The sequence below is a fragment of the Miscanthus floridulus genome, chromosome 2 (assembly GCF_019320115.1).
Source record: "Miscanthus floridulus cultivar M001 chromosome 2, ASM1932011v1, whole genome shotgun sequence".
In the NCBI taxonomy this organism is placed as follows: Eukaryota; Viridiplantae; Streptophyta; class Magnoliopsida; order Poales; family Poaceae; genus Miscanthus; species Miscanthus floridulus.
The window spans coordinates 86422145-86439285 of NC_089581.1; the positions used below are offsets into that span (position 1 = coordinate 86422145).

Here is a 17141-nt window from a genome sequence, read left to right on the forward strand (position 1 = left end):
TAGGTTTTGTTTGAAATTTTGGATTGAGTGATGACCTTGGGTCATTAATTGATAATGATCCTTGGCAATTGATGTATGTGTTACGAAAAAGATTTAGTTGTTTGACTTGCAACTTTACCGCGTAGGAAAGTTGTATTCAAATTGTTAATTTTTGCATCCATTATCGAGCATCATGTTTCGTATTCCACATCATGTTAAACATGGCATTGTTATTACGTGTAGTGAACGAAGGTGAAAACGTGGTAGTTAATCAAGTTGTTGAGGAGGTTAATCCATCTGTTGAGGTCGGATCGAATACTGGTGTAACGTTGTAGGAATCAGACTTTTCCGTCAACGAAGGCAAGCCCCAGATGCATACAACCCTACCTTGTGTTTTATAAATTAATTTCGCTTTTGCTTTCCGTTACTGCATTAAGTGATTAGGAGTTAAGTAAGAGCCTAATTGGTGCATTACCACCCTTGTTATTCCATATTTACCATATTACTAGTTTTAAACTCATATATGCCTAGTTTTGCTTAGCTATGCGTAGAACGATGAAAGTCGGGTGACTACCTGCCACCTGCAAGTTTTAAATAGAACATTGGTTAATTATGTTAGCATGTGATATGGGAATGTGGAGTAATAAATCTAGACCGGGTGGACTCGGTGTGTGTGAGCCACAGGACATGAAGGTCTTGTGAGCGGGTTCTTTCCGCCTGTGTCGATTAAGGCACGTCCGTTGTTGAATTGCATGAGGTGAGAATTTGTAGTACTAACCACATACTCCGGTAAGCCTAAACTTGGCAATTCTATTACGAGAATGGCTACTCGCGCACTGGGAGTGGAGAGATGGCGGGAATAGCGTGTACCCACGTGGCAATGGGCTGGATTGGTGGAGTACTGTATTCTCAGGTGACACGGACCCATTCTTGTTTTAGAGGATCCGAGGGTAGGTTGGTATATGTAGGTCGGGAACCTGCATATGTTGTGTGGTCTGGAATCCCCAGCTGGGTTTAATCGGTTCGAATCATCGTTGCTCCTCGGTTATGGAGACTCAACTCACTGTTCATCATCATAGTATTAATAACTAGAACTTGAATAAGGCTTGTGAAGGTGTTGGATATGAAGTTTCATGATCTCAGTGCGGATCATGTTAGCTTTGTATATAATTCTTAAGAAGTTTTCTATAAAAAGGAATTTTGTTAAAAGGGCTTTTACGCAAAAGAACTTTGATCATTGTTAAGCTATACCTTGAATCCCTGAGCCTGCATTCCTAAGTTATTAGTTAATATTTCGGTTAAGTCTTGTTGAGTACTTTTGTACTCAGGGTTCGTTGACCCTTGTTGCAGGTGAGCCTCATGAGCAGATCTGTTTTGGATCGTGCTGCATGACTATCGTTCGTTCTGACGATGAGAAGTAATTGTGTGATTCCTTGGGCAGGATGTTTATTTTGGGTGTTATGTATATGTTAACTATGCCACTCCACTACTACTATGGTTTGTAATAATTATCAAACTTAGTTTGTAAGGTTTGAAACAACTGGTTTGTAAACTATGTTATCATAAGACTTCCGCTGTTTTTACTCTGGTGTCGATATTTGAATAAATGTTGTAATACTGCAATAACTTTGTAATGTGATCCTGCTCGGAAATCGTGGATGATTCAGGGTTCCCCGAGGACACCCGACAGACTTCTTAAGTTACCAGGAACATATGCATTATTGTTAAAGGTCGTTGGACAGTGACAAGTGCATGTGGGTCCTATAATTTAGGAGGTTCTACCACACATGTACCCCCCTCCCTAATGCTATCCTAAAACCCTAATTCATATCCTCCTCATCAGGATCAGAGCTAGCTCTTAAGAGAAGATTAGTGTTCTATAGGATCTAGTCTTGTACCTAGAAAATAGTGAGTTAGAGAATGAGGGAGGAGTTGGGAGGAGGTATCGGCCTATCGGTGCTACCTCTATGGCTTGTACTTTGGAGGATCTAGGTTTCTCCAAGTCCACATCTGAGATACCTCTGGTAATTGATTTCTATTTAAATGTTTGTGCTCTTTTATCCATGGGGTTCATAGTTCTTTTGAGTGCTCTAGTCCTTGCTAGATCTCTGGATTAGAGTAGTAATCGTTAGCATAAGCACAGTGCTTAGGCTATCGGCTACCTATGTTTGCCCCTTGCTTCTTGGTTGTGCAGTAGCAGCAGGAGGTGATAGCCCCATCTATCCTTTGTAGTCCATGCCAAATTAAGCAGGTTCTTAAATTAGTAGGACCGTAGTTGCATCGGTAGAGTTATCTATTAGCGGTGCTTTATCGTCTAAGCGGTGTCCTGAAGTGAACACTAGAATCATAAGCCTTGCTTTGTATAGGGCCATAATCATAGGAATCCTCCCTACTCACACCTTAAACCTTGATTGTTATCCCTAGACAAACTAGTTGTTAGACAACAAACACGTTTCCCCATGGATATGATACTCGATAATACTCTGGGTGAAAACTACTTTGATACTCGTGCGCTTGTGAATTTCCACCACAGGTGTCAACAAGGACCCACCACATTAATTTACCTAAATCGAGTGTCATTCACTTGACTAGCTCAATTTAAGCAAACAAACATCGGTGACTCCCCTAGAGATGCAACACATCTCCACTACCAGGACTCCGGTTAAGTATCATACCACAATAGCCTCCACAAATCAAAATCATATCTCATCATCGGAGTACATAAATAAGCGGAAGACATATATTACAAGTCTTGATGGATATTATGAATTAATTATACAACATTGGATTGAATGTAGTGTGAGGCAAATGACCATCTTACTGATTATACCTACACTAAGATATCCACTCTTTCTAGTAACAGGAGGTTGGCTTGCCCATGGGTGTCGCCACCATAGCTTGGACGGCTCCTGCCATTCACCCACTTTGTCACCAACAACGGGGTGAGATGGCCGCCAATGTCCTTTACCTGCAAAACAACTTAACGCCAGCACCGTGAGTATATTGCGTACTCGCAGGACTAAATTCCAACACATAATATTTGATGGATGCAAAAGGAAATAATAGGCATTTGTACATTTTCATAAAAGCATATGGCATTTCTTAATGACATGCTATGGATTCATTATTAGTAACATTAGCATCATAAGTTCATAATAGTAGGTAAATGTTGGCGGTCCTTAACTCCAATTTCTAACCACCAACTTTCATATAAAATATGCTCAAATAAACACCAAATTTAGACATGGGCCTTTAGAACTAACAATTTCCAAAAGTTTTGGTGTTTGACTATTTGCAGGAGGACATATCAGAATAACAAAAGAAATGTACCTAACGTGGACAAGAAACACAACAAAACAAACACCGTTGGCTGAGCAATCTTAAACACATATGCATTTACTATTGACCAAGTTCTACATGTATTTGGAGAATATTGTTTTGCAGGACATAAATGCATGGAAGAATACACCAAAAGGCGCTTCCCGACGCTAATTCGCACTAAGGAATAAATATAAAAGCCCATCAAATCAAACCATCTAGGCAAAGTACCGATCGAGGAGCGGTCTAGGCCTACTCTAGAGCTCACCATGCGAAGGCAATGGCGAGAGGGCCTGGTCTAAGGGCGATCGACCCGAGGGGGTGCCTAACCCCCCACCGGCTCCTCGCTACCACCCCTTCATATGGCGGTTGCATGGAGTCATGTTGAGGCGGTGGAGACTGGGTTTTTGCACTAGAATTAGCTTCAGCACCGCCTCAAGCCTTATATAAGTAGAGGGGCACCCCCCTCTCACAACACCACACCAAGGATCAAGAGCACCACACTTGAGTTTCATTCCATGGGCTTAGGCCCTAGATAGCTAGTAGTGTTAGTCGAGAGAGATGTGAGGGAGAATACAGGGAAGAGCTGGATTTATTGTTCTCCCTAAGATTGTACCTTGACGAACATCCGTGCCTCAATAGAGCTTTCTACGAAGTGAGTGCTCATGATTTCTTTCGTATAAAGTCTATTGATTAGTTAATCTTTATCCTTACTTGTTTGTGGGATCGTCGTTCACCCTTGTGGCGAATGCTCTAGTAGAAGGACCCTGATAGAGACGGATAACCCTTCTTAATGCACTAGAGTAGTAGTCGATAGCATAGACATTGTGTCTAGGCTAGAGGCTACCTTTGTTTGCCTCATACTCCACGGTTGAGGGGGAGATGTTAGGTGGCGATAGCCCTATCCGTCCCTCATAATCCCCCACATCAGGGTACGAAGTAGAGCTATAGGCCTGCCTCGCCTAGCAGACCAGATGTGATCCGATGCCTAAAGTAAGCAAGTAGAAGTAGAGTTTATCTATCCAATAGACCCTAAAGCCATAGAAATCCATCTCTACCCTTTCTAACTTTACCCCCTGTGTTGTCTTTGGACGAACCAGCTAGAAGAGTACCTCTGTTTCTTGTGGAAAATACGATACCCTGAATACTTCTAGGTGAAGTGCTACAATGGTACTTCCGTACACTTGTGGATTATTTCTATTTGCGTTAAGAAATACCAACAAGCATTTCAGGCGCCGTTGTTGTGGAACAATTGCCGTATTTTCTTCGAACCTAGTTCATCCTCGTATTTTATCAAAAATACAAAAATTTATTTTCTTTCATCTTTTCTATCATGAAGCTAACTCCAAATCTAACCCTTTCTGCTTCAAAGGGCGAGTTCCCTGAGCCACCTTCTAAACCAAAGATTTCATCTGGCTGTGAACTCTGCCCTAGTTTAATAGCCATGGTTCGAGCACAACCCTTCTCAGGGCACTATAATGAAAACCCCTGCTATCACCTACACGAGTTCGACGAGATGTGTTCGTGCCTGAGCATCTCGGGCATGACACAGGAAACTCTAAAGTGGAAATTGTTTCCCTTCTCTCTTACAGGGAAGATGAAGCAATGGTACACACATGTCGTAGAAAGTGCGAATGGGGACTAGGATGAATTTAAAGACAAGTTTCACCTTGCATTCTTCCCTATGTCCCGTATTGACTCTCTACCAATGGCAATCCTCGACTTTGAGTAGCATGAGAAGGAGTCTATAGGAGCAGCCTAGGCCAGGTTTTTAGCGTTAATACACACCGACCCAAACTTGTCTTTACCCGATAGCATATTGTTGTGACTCTTTTGTTTGGGTATTGACATGGATGCTTACCTATGCCTAGACATGACTTTTGGAGGTCGTTTTACACACAAAACTATGATAGAACAAGTAGAATTCCTTGAGCACTTCATAGACAAACACTCTTATTCTGTCATAAGAACTAAATCCCTCTAGGCAAAAGTTACGTCGACTGTTGAGGTGTCCTCACCAGTCAAATCTAAACCTTTAGTATCCGTAGATTTGACATATGAATCATATTCAAACCACGAACACCAAAGGAAAGATTAATTCACCCTTCGGGGTTCCCTATCAAATTTGAGGATTATGGCAATACCTCGAATACTTTCGGCATGAAAAGTATACACTTCCTTCTGAAAAATCTTCTCCTAAGACTGAACCATTGAAGGAATGGCTAATGGAAGTGAAATTTTCTTCTGAAGTAATTCGGATTCTTTTACTTTCCATGACTACACCTTGTTCGTTAAGAGGAATTGTTGTAGAAACCCTATACATCCCCACGGTCAGGACTAGCATCATATCAGAATTTTTGGCAAAAAATCTTTTGGGCAACATGCCACTAGTCCTGTGGGGGGTATAACCTCAGGTTCCCATGGCAAGAGACATGAGCTGCACTATTAGGGACGGTCTAGCCCACGACATCAAGGCTTACGGCGCACGGCACTACTTGGCATACACTACAAGGCACCTAGAAGATCTGATCGGATACTATACCTCTTACAATTTAAATAGAATACTTATCATGTAACCGACTAGGATATTTTTCTTGTAACCCTACCTCTCCATAGTATATAAGGAGGGACATGGATCCCCTAGTCCACAGATCCCCATAGATCCCTAGGATTATCTCATCTCATAATACAATCCACCAAAGACACAGGACATAGGATATTATGTCAAGCTAACGGCCTAAATCTGCCTAAATTGTTGTCTCTGTGTTCTGTGTCACTATCTAGTTCGTATCTCACGCACCTCCACTGATTTATCTACTATCGTGGGCTTATCCCTGTTATACTGTGGACTAGATTTTGTCGACAGTGGCGCATAAGTTAGGTGGTGTGCGTGGTGTGCGTGCCTATCAACCGGCGAACTGGATGGCAGTTGTTCAATGATCGGTTGAGTCGTTCCGCGTGCTGCCACTAGATTAATCCGGTTTTCTGAAACTAATCACCTGTCGATCTTTTGTTTCTGATCTGTACGGGAATTCTCTCCCTTCGCGAGCACTAGCGCCGCCGACGCCGACATGTGCGCATGCGGTCATGGCAGGTGAGTTCATCTACAGGGACAAATTCATTTGTGCACAGACTAGCGGCGCTCCGTCATGGGGCTTCAATCTCCGTGCCAAGGAGCAGATGATGCCCGGAGGATCGCACACGTCACGTGTGCATGCAATCTGAGCAGATGATGCCCGAAGGATCGCACACGTCACGTGTGCATGCACATAGATTGCATGCTGGTAAGTCCACAGGGATATTCAGGGAAGACTCTTTCTGTTTCATTCTTCAATATTCGATCCAATTTTCTTCCAACTAGATTTAGTCTCGGCAAGGATTCTTTCTTAATCTTTTTTGTCGCGCACTGCCATCTATCGCGCCGTCATAGTACGGTGCACCATCACCGGGTGAACGAGCAGGCGCCAGAAGATCGTCCCCGTCCACGTGGAATTACTGAGATCGGCAGCTCTACCATGAGCGTGGCGACTACTTGAGGATCGGCGACTTCATCTGCAGCAGCGTTTTATATCTGATCCTACGCCTCAACGAGATCGGTGTTTTGACGACTACGAAGTCCAAGCTTCAGCCACAAGCAAATTATTGGTGGACTATGTCACCATGACGTGATGGTGATGCAAGCAAGCAAGGCCAAGGCATATATGGATATATGCATGCAAGAAACCGCGTGCGATCTGCATGACCATGCAAGCTACTGGATTTTTACGTGTATTCGTGTATATGCGTGAGCTGCACATGCACGTACAGATTTGTTGCTGCTCCTCTACGTCTCCAACTCGAGATCAGACCATCTGACCGTAGCAGATCTCTTCGTCAACCTGATCGGCAGTGACATGATATCTTCGGTATGAGGGAATCGGCAAACTTTATCAGAGTCGAACTCGACAGCGAGCCACTAAGCGAACCGCCCGAACCATGAAGCGAGCCGCTAAACGAGCCACCTGAGCCATCAAGCGAGTCGTGCCGCATCGCAATGACGATCGCCGTGATGAACGGCGCAACGATGACCGCGACCACCGCCACGACGACAAACTGGAAAGCTCGAGGGCCGGGCTGTATCGTCGACGCCGACCCGATAACGGCATCCGTCGCTGACCCGACCTTATGACTAAAGCTATATCAACCTTTCATATATGAACATTTAATAAAGTTTCCAGCATGATGTTTCTGCATAATGTTTTCTCCATGATTATTCTCTAAACAACTTTTTCCATGTATACCACCTTAAAGAAGACATACGCTTTCGCCTCAACGGATACCCGAATAGTCATGTTTACGCTTGTGTTTTCCAGAGATGGCTCTATCTCTGGCTTCTCCCTACACGTGCACAGGCTCCAGCGCTCTGCGTTATGGTCTACGGGCTAGCCGGGGCTGGGGGCTCAACCACAAACTAACTGGTCAGGGTGGTTTATGTTAAATATGAACACATTTAATCTCTACGTTTAATATCTTCATGTTTAAACATCTTTAAGATGCTCCACTCGGCTCCATGCGTAATACCTTAAAGATATTCTTCATCGACTCGCCAACCAGCCACGTCCTCATTCGTGTTATCCAGAAGCGGCCCTGTTCTCGATCTCACACCTACACGTGCACGAGCGCCAACCCTCTGCGTTATGGGTGGTCGATAGCGGCTCCTCGGTGATGCCTGTGATCTTACGCATAAACAAGTGCTAGGCACACTACGCTATGGAGTATGGACTAGTCGGGGCTGGTGATGCGATAAAAGAACCAATTGAGAGGAAATTTTCTCATATTTAAAATATGAACCAACTCCAAATAGACATAATGTTTATCTACAACTGCTCGGCAAGATACATCACGTACTACCCGTTCTATATATTTGTTTTGCAAGGGTCCTGGTTTAGTCAACGAGCTTATTTTTTACACTCGAGGACTAGATCACCCATGAAGGAGAATAGGATCATCGTCGGATGGTCGCACCACATGGCGTTTGGACTTCTCCGCCGGTCAACTGGTCGGACCGCTAGGTTCATGGACTTCATCGCCGACCAGTTGGTCGGACTATTTGGCGCTTACTTCTACTCAGCGCTCACTTCACCTCTCACAAGTTGGTTGGGCTGCTCGGTGCTCGATTCTTCGCCAACTAGCTAGTCGGATTATTTGTCGCTTCATCGTTAGCTCCGCTAGGGGCTCACCAGCTAAGCTGGGGACTCCTCGGCATTCAGATTGTTTATTGCTTCATCATCAGCTACACTAGGGCTCGCCAGCTAAGTTGGAAACTCCTCGGTGTTCGAATTCTTCGTGCAAGCGTCACCAGCTAAGCTAGAGACTCCTTTGGTGGTTGGATTTTGCTACATCTCATCGGTGTGCTATCAAGTTGCTCTATTCTATTCAGATTAGGGTGCTGATCTTGGGTAGCACAATCCAAATAGAATACTTATCATGTAACCGACTAGGATATTTTCCTTGTAACCCTACCTCTCCATAGTATATAAGGAGGGACATGGATCCCCTAGTCCACAGATCCCCATAGATCCCTAGGATTATCTCATCTCATAATACAATCCACCAAAGACACAGGACATAGGGTATTATGTCAAGCTAACGGCCTAAATCTGCCTAAATTGTTGTCTCTGCGTTCTGTGTCCCTATCTAGTTCGTATCTCACGCACCTCCACTGATTTATCTACTATCGTGGGCTTATCCCTGTTATACTGTGGACTAGATTTTGTCGACAGTGGCGCATCAGTTAGGTGGTGTGCGTGCCTATCAACCGGCGAACTGGATGGCAGTTGTTCAATGATCGGTTGAGTCGTTCCGCGTGCTGCCACTAGATTAATCCGGTTTTCTGAAACTAATCACCTGTCGATCTTTTGTTTCTGATCTGTACGGGAATTCTCTCCCTTCGCGAGCACTAGCGCCGCCGACGCCGACATGTGCGCATGCGGTCATGGCAGGTGAGTTCATCTACAGGGACAAATTCATTTGTGCACAGACTAGCGGCGCTCCGTCATGGGGCTTCAATCTCCGTGCCAAGGAGCAGATGATGCCCGGAGGATCGCACACGTCACGTGTGCATGTAATCTGAGCAGATGATGCCCGAAGGATCGCACACGTCACGTGTGCATGCACATAGATTGCATGCTGGTAAGTCCACAGGGATATTCAGGGAAGACTCTTTCTGTTTCATTCTTCAATATTCGATCCAATTTTCTTCCAACTAGATTTAGTCTCGGCAAGGATTCTTTCTTAATCTTTTTTGTCGCGCACTGCCATCTATCGCGCCGTCATAGTACGGTGCACCATCACCGGGTGAACGAGCAGGCGCCAGAAGATCGTCCCCGTCCACGTGGAATTACTGAGATCGGCAGCTCTACCATGAGCGTGGCGACTACTTGAGGATCGGCGACTTCATCTGCAGCAGCGTTTTATATCTGATCCTACGCCTCAACGAGATCGGTGTTTTGACGACTACGAAGTCCAAGCTTCAGCCACAAGCAAATTATTGGTGGACTATGTCACCATGACGTGATGGTGATGCAAGCAAGCAAGGCCAAGGCATGTATGGATATATGCATGCAAGAAACCGCGTGCGATCTGCATGACCATGCAAGCTACTGGATTTTTACGTGTATTCGTGTATATGCGTGAGCTGCACATGCACGTACAGATTTGTTGCTGCTCCTCTACGTCTCCAACTCGAGATCAGACCATCTGACCGTAGCAGATCTCTTCGTCAACCTGATCGGCAGTGACATGATATCTTCGGTATGAGGGAATCGGCAAACTTTATCAGAGTCGAACTCGACAGCGAGCCACTAAGCGAACCGCCCGAACCATGAAGCGAGCCGCTAAACGAGCCACCAGAGCCATCAAGCGAGTCGTGCCGCGTCGCAATGACGATCGCCGTGATGAACGGCGCAACGATGACCGCGACCACTGCCACGACGACAAACTGGAAAGCTCGAGGGCCGGGCTGTATCGTCGACACCGACCCGATAACGGCATCCGTCGCTGACCCGACCTTATGACTAAAGCTATATCACCCTTTCATATATGAACATTTAATAAAGTTTCCAGCATGATGTTTCTGCATAATGTTTTCTCCATGATTATTCTCTAAACAACTTTTTCCATGTATACCATCTTAAAGAAGACATACGCTTTCGCCTCAACGGATACCCGAATAGTCATGTTTACGCTTGTGTTTTCCAGAGATGGCCCTGTCTCTGGCTTCTCCCTACACGTGCACAGGCTCCAGCGCTCTGTGTTATGGTCTACGGGCTAGCCGGGGCTGGGGGCTCAACCACAAACTAACTGGTCAGGGTGGTTTATGTTAAATATAAACACATTTAATCTCTACGTTTAATATCTTCATGTTTAAACATCTTTAAGATGCTCCACTCGGCTCCATGCGTAATACCTTAAAGATATTCTTCATCGACTCGCCAACCAGCCACGTCCTCATTCGTGTTATCCAGAAGCGGCCCTGTTCTCGATCTCACACCTACACGTGCACGAGCGCCAACCCTCTGCATTATGGGTGGTCGATAGCGGCTCCTCGGTGATGCCTGTGATCTTACGCATAAACAAGTGCTAGGCACACTACGCTATGGAGTATGGACTAGTCGGGGCTGGTGATGCGATAAAAGAACCAATTGAGAGGAAACTTTCTCATATTTAAAATATGAACCAACTCCAAATAGACATAATGTTTATCTACAACTGCTCGGCAAGATACATTATGTACTACCCGTTCTATATATTTGTTTTGCAAGGGTCCTGGTTTAGTCCACGAGCTTATTTTTTACACTCGAGGACTAGATCACCCATGAAGGAGAATAGGATCATCGTCGGATGGTCGCACCACATGGCGTTTGGACTTCTCCGCCGGTCAACTGGTCGGACCGCTAGGTTCATGGACTTCATCGCCGACCAGTTGGTCGGACTATTTGGCGCTTACTTCTACTCAGCGCTCACTTCACCTCTGACTAGTTGGTTGGGCTGCTCGGTGCTCGATTCTTCGCCAACTAGCTAGTCGGATTATTTGTCGCTTCATCGTTAGCTCCGCTAGGGGCTCACCAGCTAAGCTTGGGACTCCTCAGCATTCGGATTGTTTATTGCTTCATCATCAGCTACACTAGGGCTTGCCAGCTAAGTTGGGAACTCCTCGGTGTTCAAATTCTTCGTGCAAGCGTCACCAGCTAAGCTAGAGACTCCTTTGGTGGTTGGATTTTGCTACATCTCATCGGTGTGCTATCAAGTTGCTCTATTCTATTCAGATTAGGGTGCTGATCTTGGGTAGCACAATCTAAATAGAATATTTATCATGTAACCGACTAGGATATTTTCCTTGTAACCATATCTCTCCATAGTATATAAGGAGGGACATGGATCCCCTAGTCCACAGATCCCCATAGATCCCTAGGATTATCTCATCTCATAATAAAATCCACCAAAGACACAAGACATAGGGTATTATGTCAAGCTAACGGCCTAAATCTGCCTAAATTGTTGTCTCTGCGTTCTGTGTCACTATCTAGTTCGTATCTCACGCACCTCCACTGATTTATCTACTATCGTGGGCTTATCCCTGTTATACTGTGGACTAGATTTTATCGACAGTGGCGCATCAGTTAGGTGATGTGCGTGCCTATCAACCGGCGAACTGGATGGCAGTTGTTCAATGATCGGTTGAGTCGTTCCGCGTGCTGCCACTAGATTAATCCGGTTTTCTGAAACTAATCACCTGTCGATCTTTTGTTTCTGATCTGTACGGGAATTCTCTCCCTTCGCGAGCACTAGCGCCGCCGACGCCGACATGTGCGCATGCGGTCATGGCAGGTGAGTTCATCTACAGGGACAAATTCATTTGTGCACAGACTAGCGGCGCTCCGTCATGGGGCTTCAATCTCCGTGCCAAGGAGCAGATGATGCCCGGAGGATCGCACACGTCACGTGTGCATGCAAACTGAGCAGATGATGCCCGAAGGATCACACACGTCACTGCTGGATTCAGGCGCTTTGCCGGGTGCCGAATGCACCCGGCAAAGGCTACTTTGCACTCGGCAAAGCCTTTGCCGGGTGCAGCACTCGGCAAAGAGCCTCTGGCAAAAAGTTAGTCGGCAAAGATTTCTTTGCCGGGTGCTTTTTATCGGGCACCCGGCAAAGACTTTGCCGAGTGCAAACCCGGCACCCGGCAAAGAAAAGTGGTCGTTACGGCGCCGGCTCCGTCATCCCTTGCTTTGCCGGGTGCCATGTCAGAGGCACCCGGCAAAGATTTTTTTAATTTTTTTTCAAATTTTCTTTGCCGGGTGCCGTGCCGGGGAGGCACCCGGCAAAGATTTTTTTATTTTATTTTTATAATTTCTTTGCCGGGTGTCACACCGCGGGGGCACCCGGCAAAGAGTTTTTTATTTTTTTTCGTAATTTCTTTGCCGGGTGCCAGGTCATGGGGCACCCGGCAAAGAATTTTTTTTTTTTTTTTTTTTTGAAAAAACTTTGCCGGGTGCCCTAGCCCTGGCACTCGGCAAAGCTGGGATGAATCTGCAGATGCGATTATGACCACTGAAGAATCCCCTGGGACAAACTGTTTAAGGAGCTATTATTCAGTTTAACAAACCAAAAATATCTTAACTCTGGTGCAGAATGATTCACATCACAACACAATGTTTAGTCAAAATAAGCACCTGAAATCCTGTTATTTTCTTCTGGCTAGATTTTCTTCTCTTGTTTTGCAGGTCGATCTGTGTTTTGTAGCAAAGCATGTCATCTAGCCAGGAGAAAGGAAAAATATAAGGTTAGGCTTGCAAGACACCGAACAGGAAATAAGGTCTTTGAATGAGAGTTGAGAACAGAACTAAAATGCAAGCCGATGTACCAGATGTATCATACAGATGGCAACTGCCCTTGTGGGACCCAACCAGCGCGCCCTGAGACAACATCTTAAGGTATTAGGATGAACAACTAGCAGCTCCACTTGACCAAAATTAAGAAACTATGAAATAGATCAAATTCAAACCTTTCCATCTGGAGTATAGCAGGCAGCAGTAACCATTTCATGAAGATCGACCCAATCAACAATTTCACGCTTTGGAATACTCCAGATACGAACCTTTTCATCCAGGGAACCACTAATGAAGTATCTATCATCAACAGGATTGAACTGGATGCAAGTCACTGAATCAAAAAGAAATTATATTAGACGGACAATGTTGTTGCAGTGCTTAGACAGTGAGAGGGACGGGGTGGGGTGATTCTGAAGTGATGTTCGTACCATAGTCAGTGTGTGAGAAGGTTTTCAAACAATAAGTGCTTGACATGTGCCACAACCGTACTGTTTTATCCATTGATGATGAAAGCAAATACTGCAGGAACTAAAAGATGGATATAAGGGATGCTGAACTAGCAGGAAACTACAATGAATTCATAATAATTATACTTCAAATTCAACATGCTGTAGAAATGGATATGCCTTTACTAACAGCAGCAAGTATACCAAGAGACGAGCAAGACAAGTACCTAGCAAAAAAAAAACAAAAATGCTGTGCATGGTGTCTGGCTGTCCGCATATGCTTTCAGTGTATTTGAGTACAGAGTAGCTTGACTAGTTATGAGCACTGATTCCTAAATAAATACCAATGGAATAGTTAATTTGCACTTTTAAAACCAAGATTTATCCATTTAAAACAAGACAAATCTCATTTCATCTTAGAGATATAGAATACCTAATTCATGATTTTGTCAAAGTATTTGCTATCCATAAACTATTCAAAAAAGAGGTCTGACAGAGGCAAACCTACACTACATCAAAGTTAACTTATTCTATTTAACTTCTCTAACTTTGGCCAAGTTTATAGACAAATATATTAACATCTACAATGCCAAATAAAAGCATTGTCAAGACATATTTGATGTTGGATTTAATGAAACTAATATGATGCTGTAGATGTTGGATCATTTTTCTATGAACTTGGTCAAAATTAGAGAAGTTTGGTTTAGGTCAAAGCTAAAACAGTGTACATTTTGGAACAGAGGAAGTAAATTACAACTCTCTTGACAAGCTTAATACCTTCTTTGATCTGATGCAGAGAAAGAATGAATATCGATTAACAAAATCGGAATCTTACGGGTAAAAAACACAGGGGGAAAAAACTTTCAATTCCAGTTCAGTATCATGAAACTGGTTAGCTGACATTCAAATGTAGGACTCAAATATCTACATTTTGACAGCACACAAAAATATCATCCAGATCATAGACAATAGGTTCTCCAAATGCCAATAAGTTAAGAAAGAACTGTGTTGTAGGTCTCTGAACTTGTGCGGTAGCGGTAGTCACCTAGCCGGCTAGCCGGCTAGCCAGGCAAACTTGCAAATTACTTTCTCATCTCCTTCAACTGGCACAGTTGTCACACCTAGCCCCTAAACTTGCACAGTTGTCTGATTTAACCCCCTAAACTTTGCTTCTGTTCAGGGGTTTTGGTGAGACCCATGCAAGTTCAAGGGGCTCTAAAAGTTTGAGGGGTTAGTTGAGACGACCAGGCAAGTTTAGGAACCTGCAGTGTAATTCCTGCTTAGTTTTTACGTGCTGAACTTTCTAGATGCACTGAGACGGAAATTAAAACCATAGTAAAATGGCAATGTATAAGCGTGTAGAGACCATGTCTTAGTTACATGTAGAGAGCACCTGGGTCTTATGCACATGGTAAAAGCTTGGGTACACGTGGGAGCAATAAAGTCAATTTACCTATCGCAAAAACGAAAATGCATAAATGGCAGCTGGTCAAGTTTTCCTTTCCAGACAGTGCACCAGTTGCACTATGCCAGATCTGGATGCCAAGTTATGTACGCCCAAACCCAACAATAAATAAGTTGAGCTGGTGTGTGATCACGATGTTTCTAATATGACATATTGTTATTACACAGCTTTTGTGTTCTTAATGAGTTATGTTCGGATCTAATTTCCGTGACTGATATCCTACTTTCAGGTATTCCACATTCTATTGTAGCCTGAACTTTGCATTTACACTGAAAATTAATATTTACACATTAGAATTGAAGATAAATTAGAAATGTGTGTACATTACCTGAGATTTGGACCAGCTGAGATCAAGCACATCCTCTGAATGCCCTGCAAAGGTTATCACAGGCTTCTCGGACAGTGCAAACACATACTCAGGCACCATCAACCTGTCTGAGCTCACTGATCCCCCACTGTGCAGTACCTTTGATCGCAGCTTCTTCTCCCAATGGCTCCCACTTGGAGCAGCTGATGCCACCATCGTCTCTGATGACTCATTGCACACCATAGCAACAAGTGGATTGCACACCCCGTTCTCCTTCACCTCCCTCTCCTTCCCTGCCCTCTCGAACTCCAACACTTCCCAAACATGAATTATGCAATCCTCCCCGGCACTCGCAAGGTAACGGCCATCAGGACTAAATTTGATGCTCCAGATGGAACCATTGTGTGCCTGTATCTGCTGCGTCATAAACAGGCCACTGAGCTCCTTATGTGACTTCCCGTACTGCCGCACCTTGACTCGGGCGGGGCCATGGCGTGGAACACTGTCCTGGCTGTCATCCGTCGCGGAGCTGGAGTGTTGGCCGCCTTTCTCTGAAGACGTGTCCTTCTCGTCTCTGCTGCGGCGGTCACGGGAGTGGGTGACCAAGGAGCCAGCTGCGCAGCGGATGCTGCGGAGCCCCGTGCCGACCTCGCGGAGACCGAATTCTTCCCTCACCACGTACTCTCTGCCGTCGTCAAGGTTCCTGATCAAGCACCTGGGGTCCTCGTCGGCAGCATCGGAGCCGTCGGACAAGGAGGACCGCAGACGGCCGCCCCCGAGTGGCGGCTTCCCGGCGGAGCCCAGGGCGGCCCCGCCTGATCTGGAACGCGAGACGGGGGAGGCCGGGGGCGGGCCCGCGGTGTCTTCGGAGGCGGACCGGCCCGTCTCAAACCCGGCGAGCCCCATCAGCTGGACGGAGCGCGAGGGCAGCGGCGGCGGCGGCGGCGGAGCGCAGGCGCGGGGTCGAACCGTCTGCTGGAATAGATTAGGGTTGGGACGTGGGCCGGCCTTTTTAGTCGTGGGCCTTTGCCGGGTGCCAGGTGACGACGGCACCCGACAAAGAATTTTTTTATTTTTTTTTAATTTCTTTACCGGGTGACCCATGACCTCGCACCCGGCAAAGGCTTCTTTGTCGGGTGCCCGGGGTGGCACCCGGCAAATTATTTTTGTTTTTTGTTTTTTTAACCCTATTTTTTTTGTAGGGACTTGCTACAGTAAATATATCCCTATTTTAAAATTTGGGACAATTACGAGCTTTTTAACTATATTTCCTTAATTTTTTTCGTTTCATTGAATTTTTCTGACTATTCCAAATTTGAATTGCAGGTACATGAAATAATAGAATTTGGTCATTCAAAAAATAGTATTCATGATATTTAGGCTATGTCGAGGCCGTATGCAGGAAGTGGCATGAAATGTCGCGCATCATGTTGTCGTAACATGACGATGTACTCGCGGGGGAAGTTTATTTAAATTATATAAAATCCAAACGATGTCCGAAAATCACGAAACTTGTCGATGTGTCTTGTTATCACATGTGGAGGCCCTGGTAAAAAATTGAGAAAGTTTCGAGCAAGTTGCGACGTCGGCTGCCTAAAACCCAGACATCTCCACATGTAGATCACATGTCACATGTGGAGATGTCTGGGTTTTAGGCAGCCGACGTCGCAACTTGCTCGAAACTTTCTTAATTTTTTACCAGGGCCTCCACATGTGATAACAAGACACATCGTCAGGGAAGGATCGCACACGTC

At 45.1% G+C, this 17141-nt stretch overlaps 1 protein-coding gene across 1 annotated transcript; it reads right to left on the reverse strand.

Annotated features, from left to right (window-relative positions):
- Positions 1 to 7120: 7120 nt before the first annotated feature.
- On the reverse strand, positions 7121 to 16491 carry LOC136536773 (uncharacterized). Its single transcript, XM_066528957.1, has 8 exons — positions 15409 to 16491; positions 13598 to 13688; positions 13343 to 13500; positions 13202 to 13253; positions 13011 to 13093; positions 12822 to 12910; positions 7299 to 7471; positions 7121 to 7197 (listed from the first exon to the last, which is right to left on the reverse strand). The coding sequence occupies exons 1-8, from the start codon at positions 16489 to 16491 to the stop codon at positions 7121 to 7123; spliced, it is 1806 nt and encodes a 601-aa protein (XP_066385054.1).
- Between the last annotated feature and the right edge of the window lie 650 nt (positions 16492 to 17141).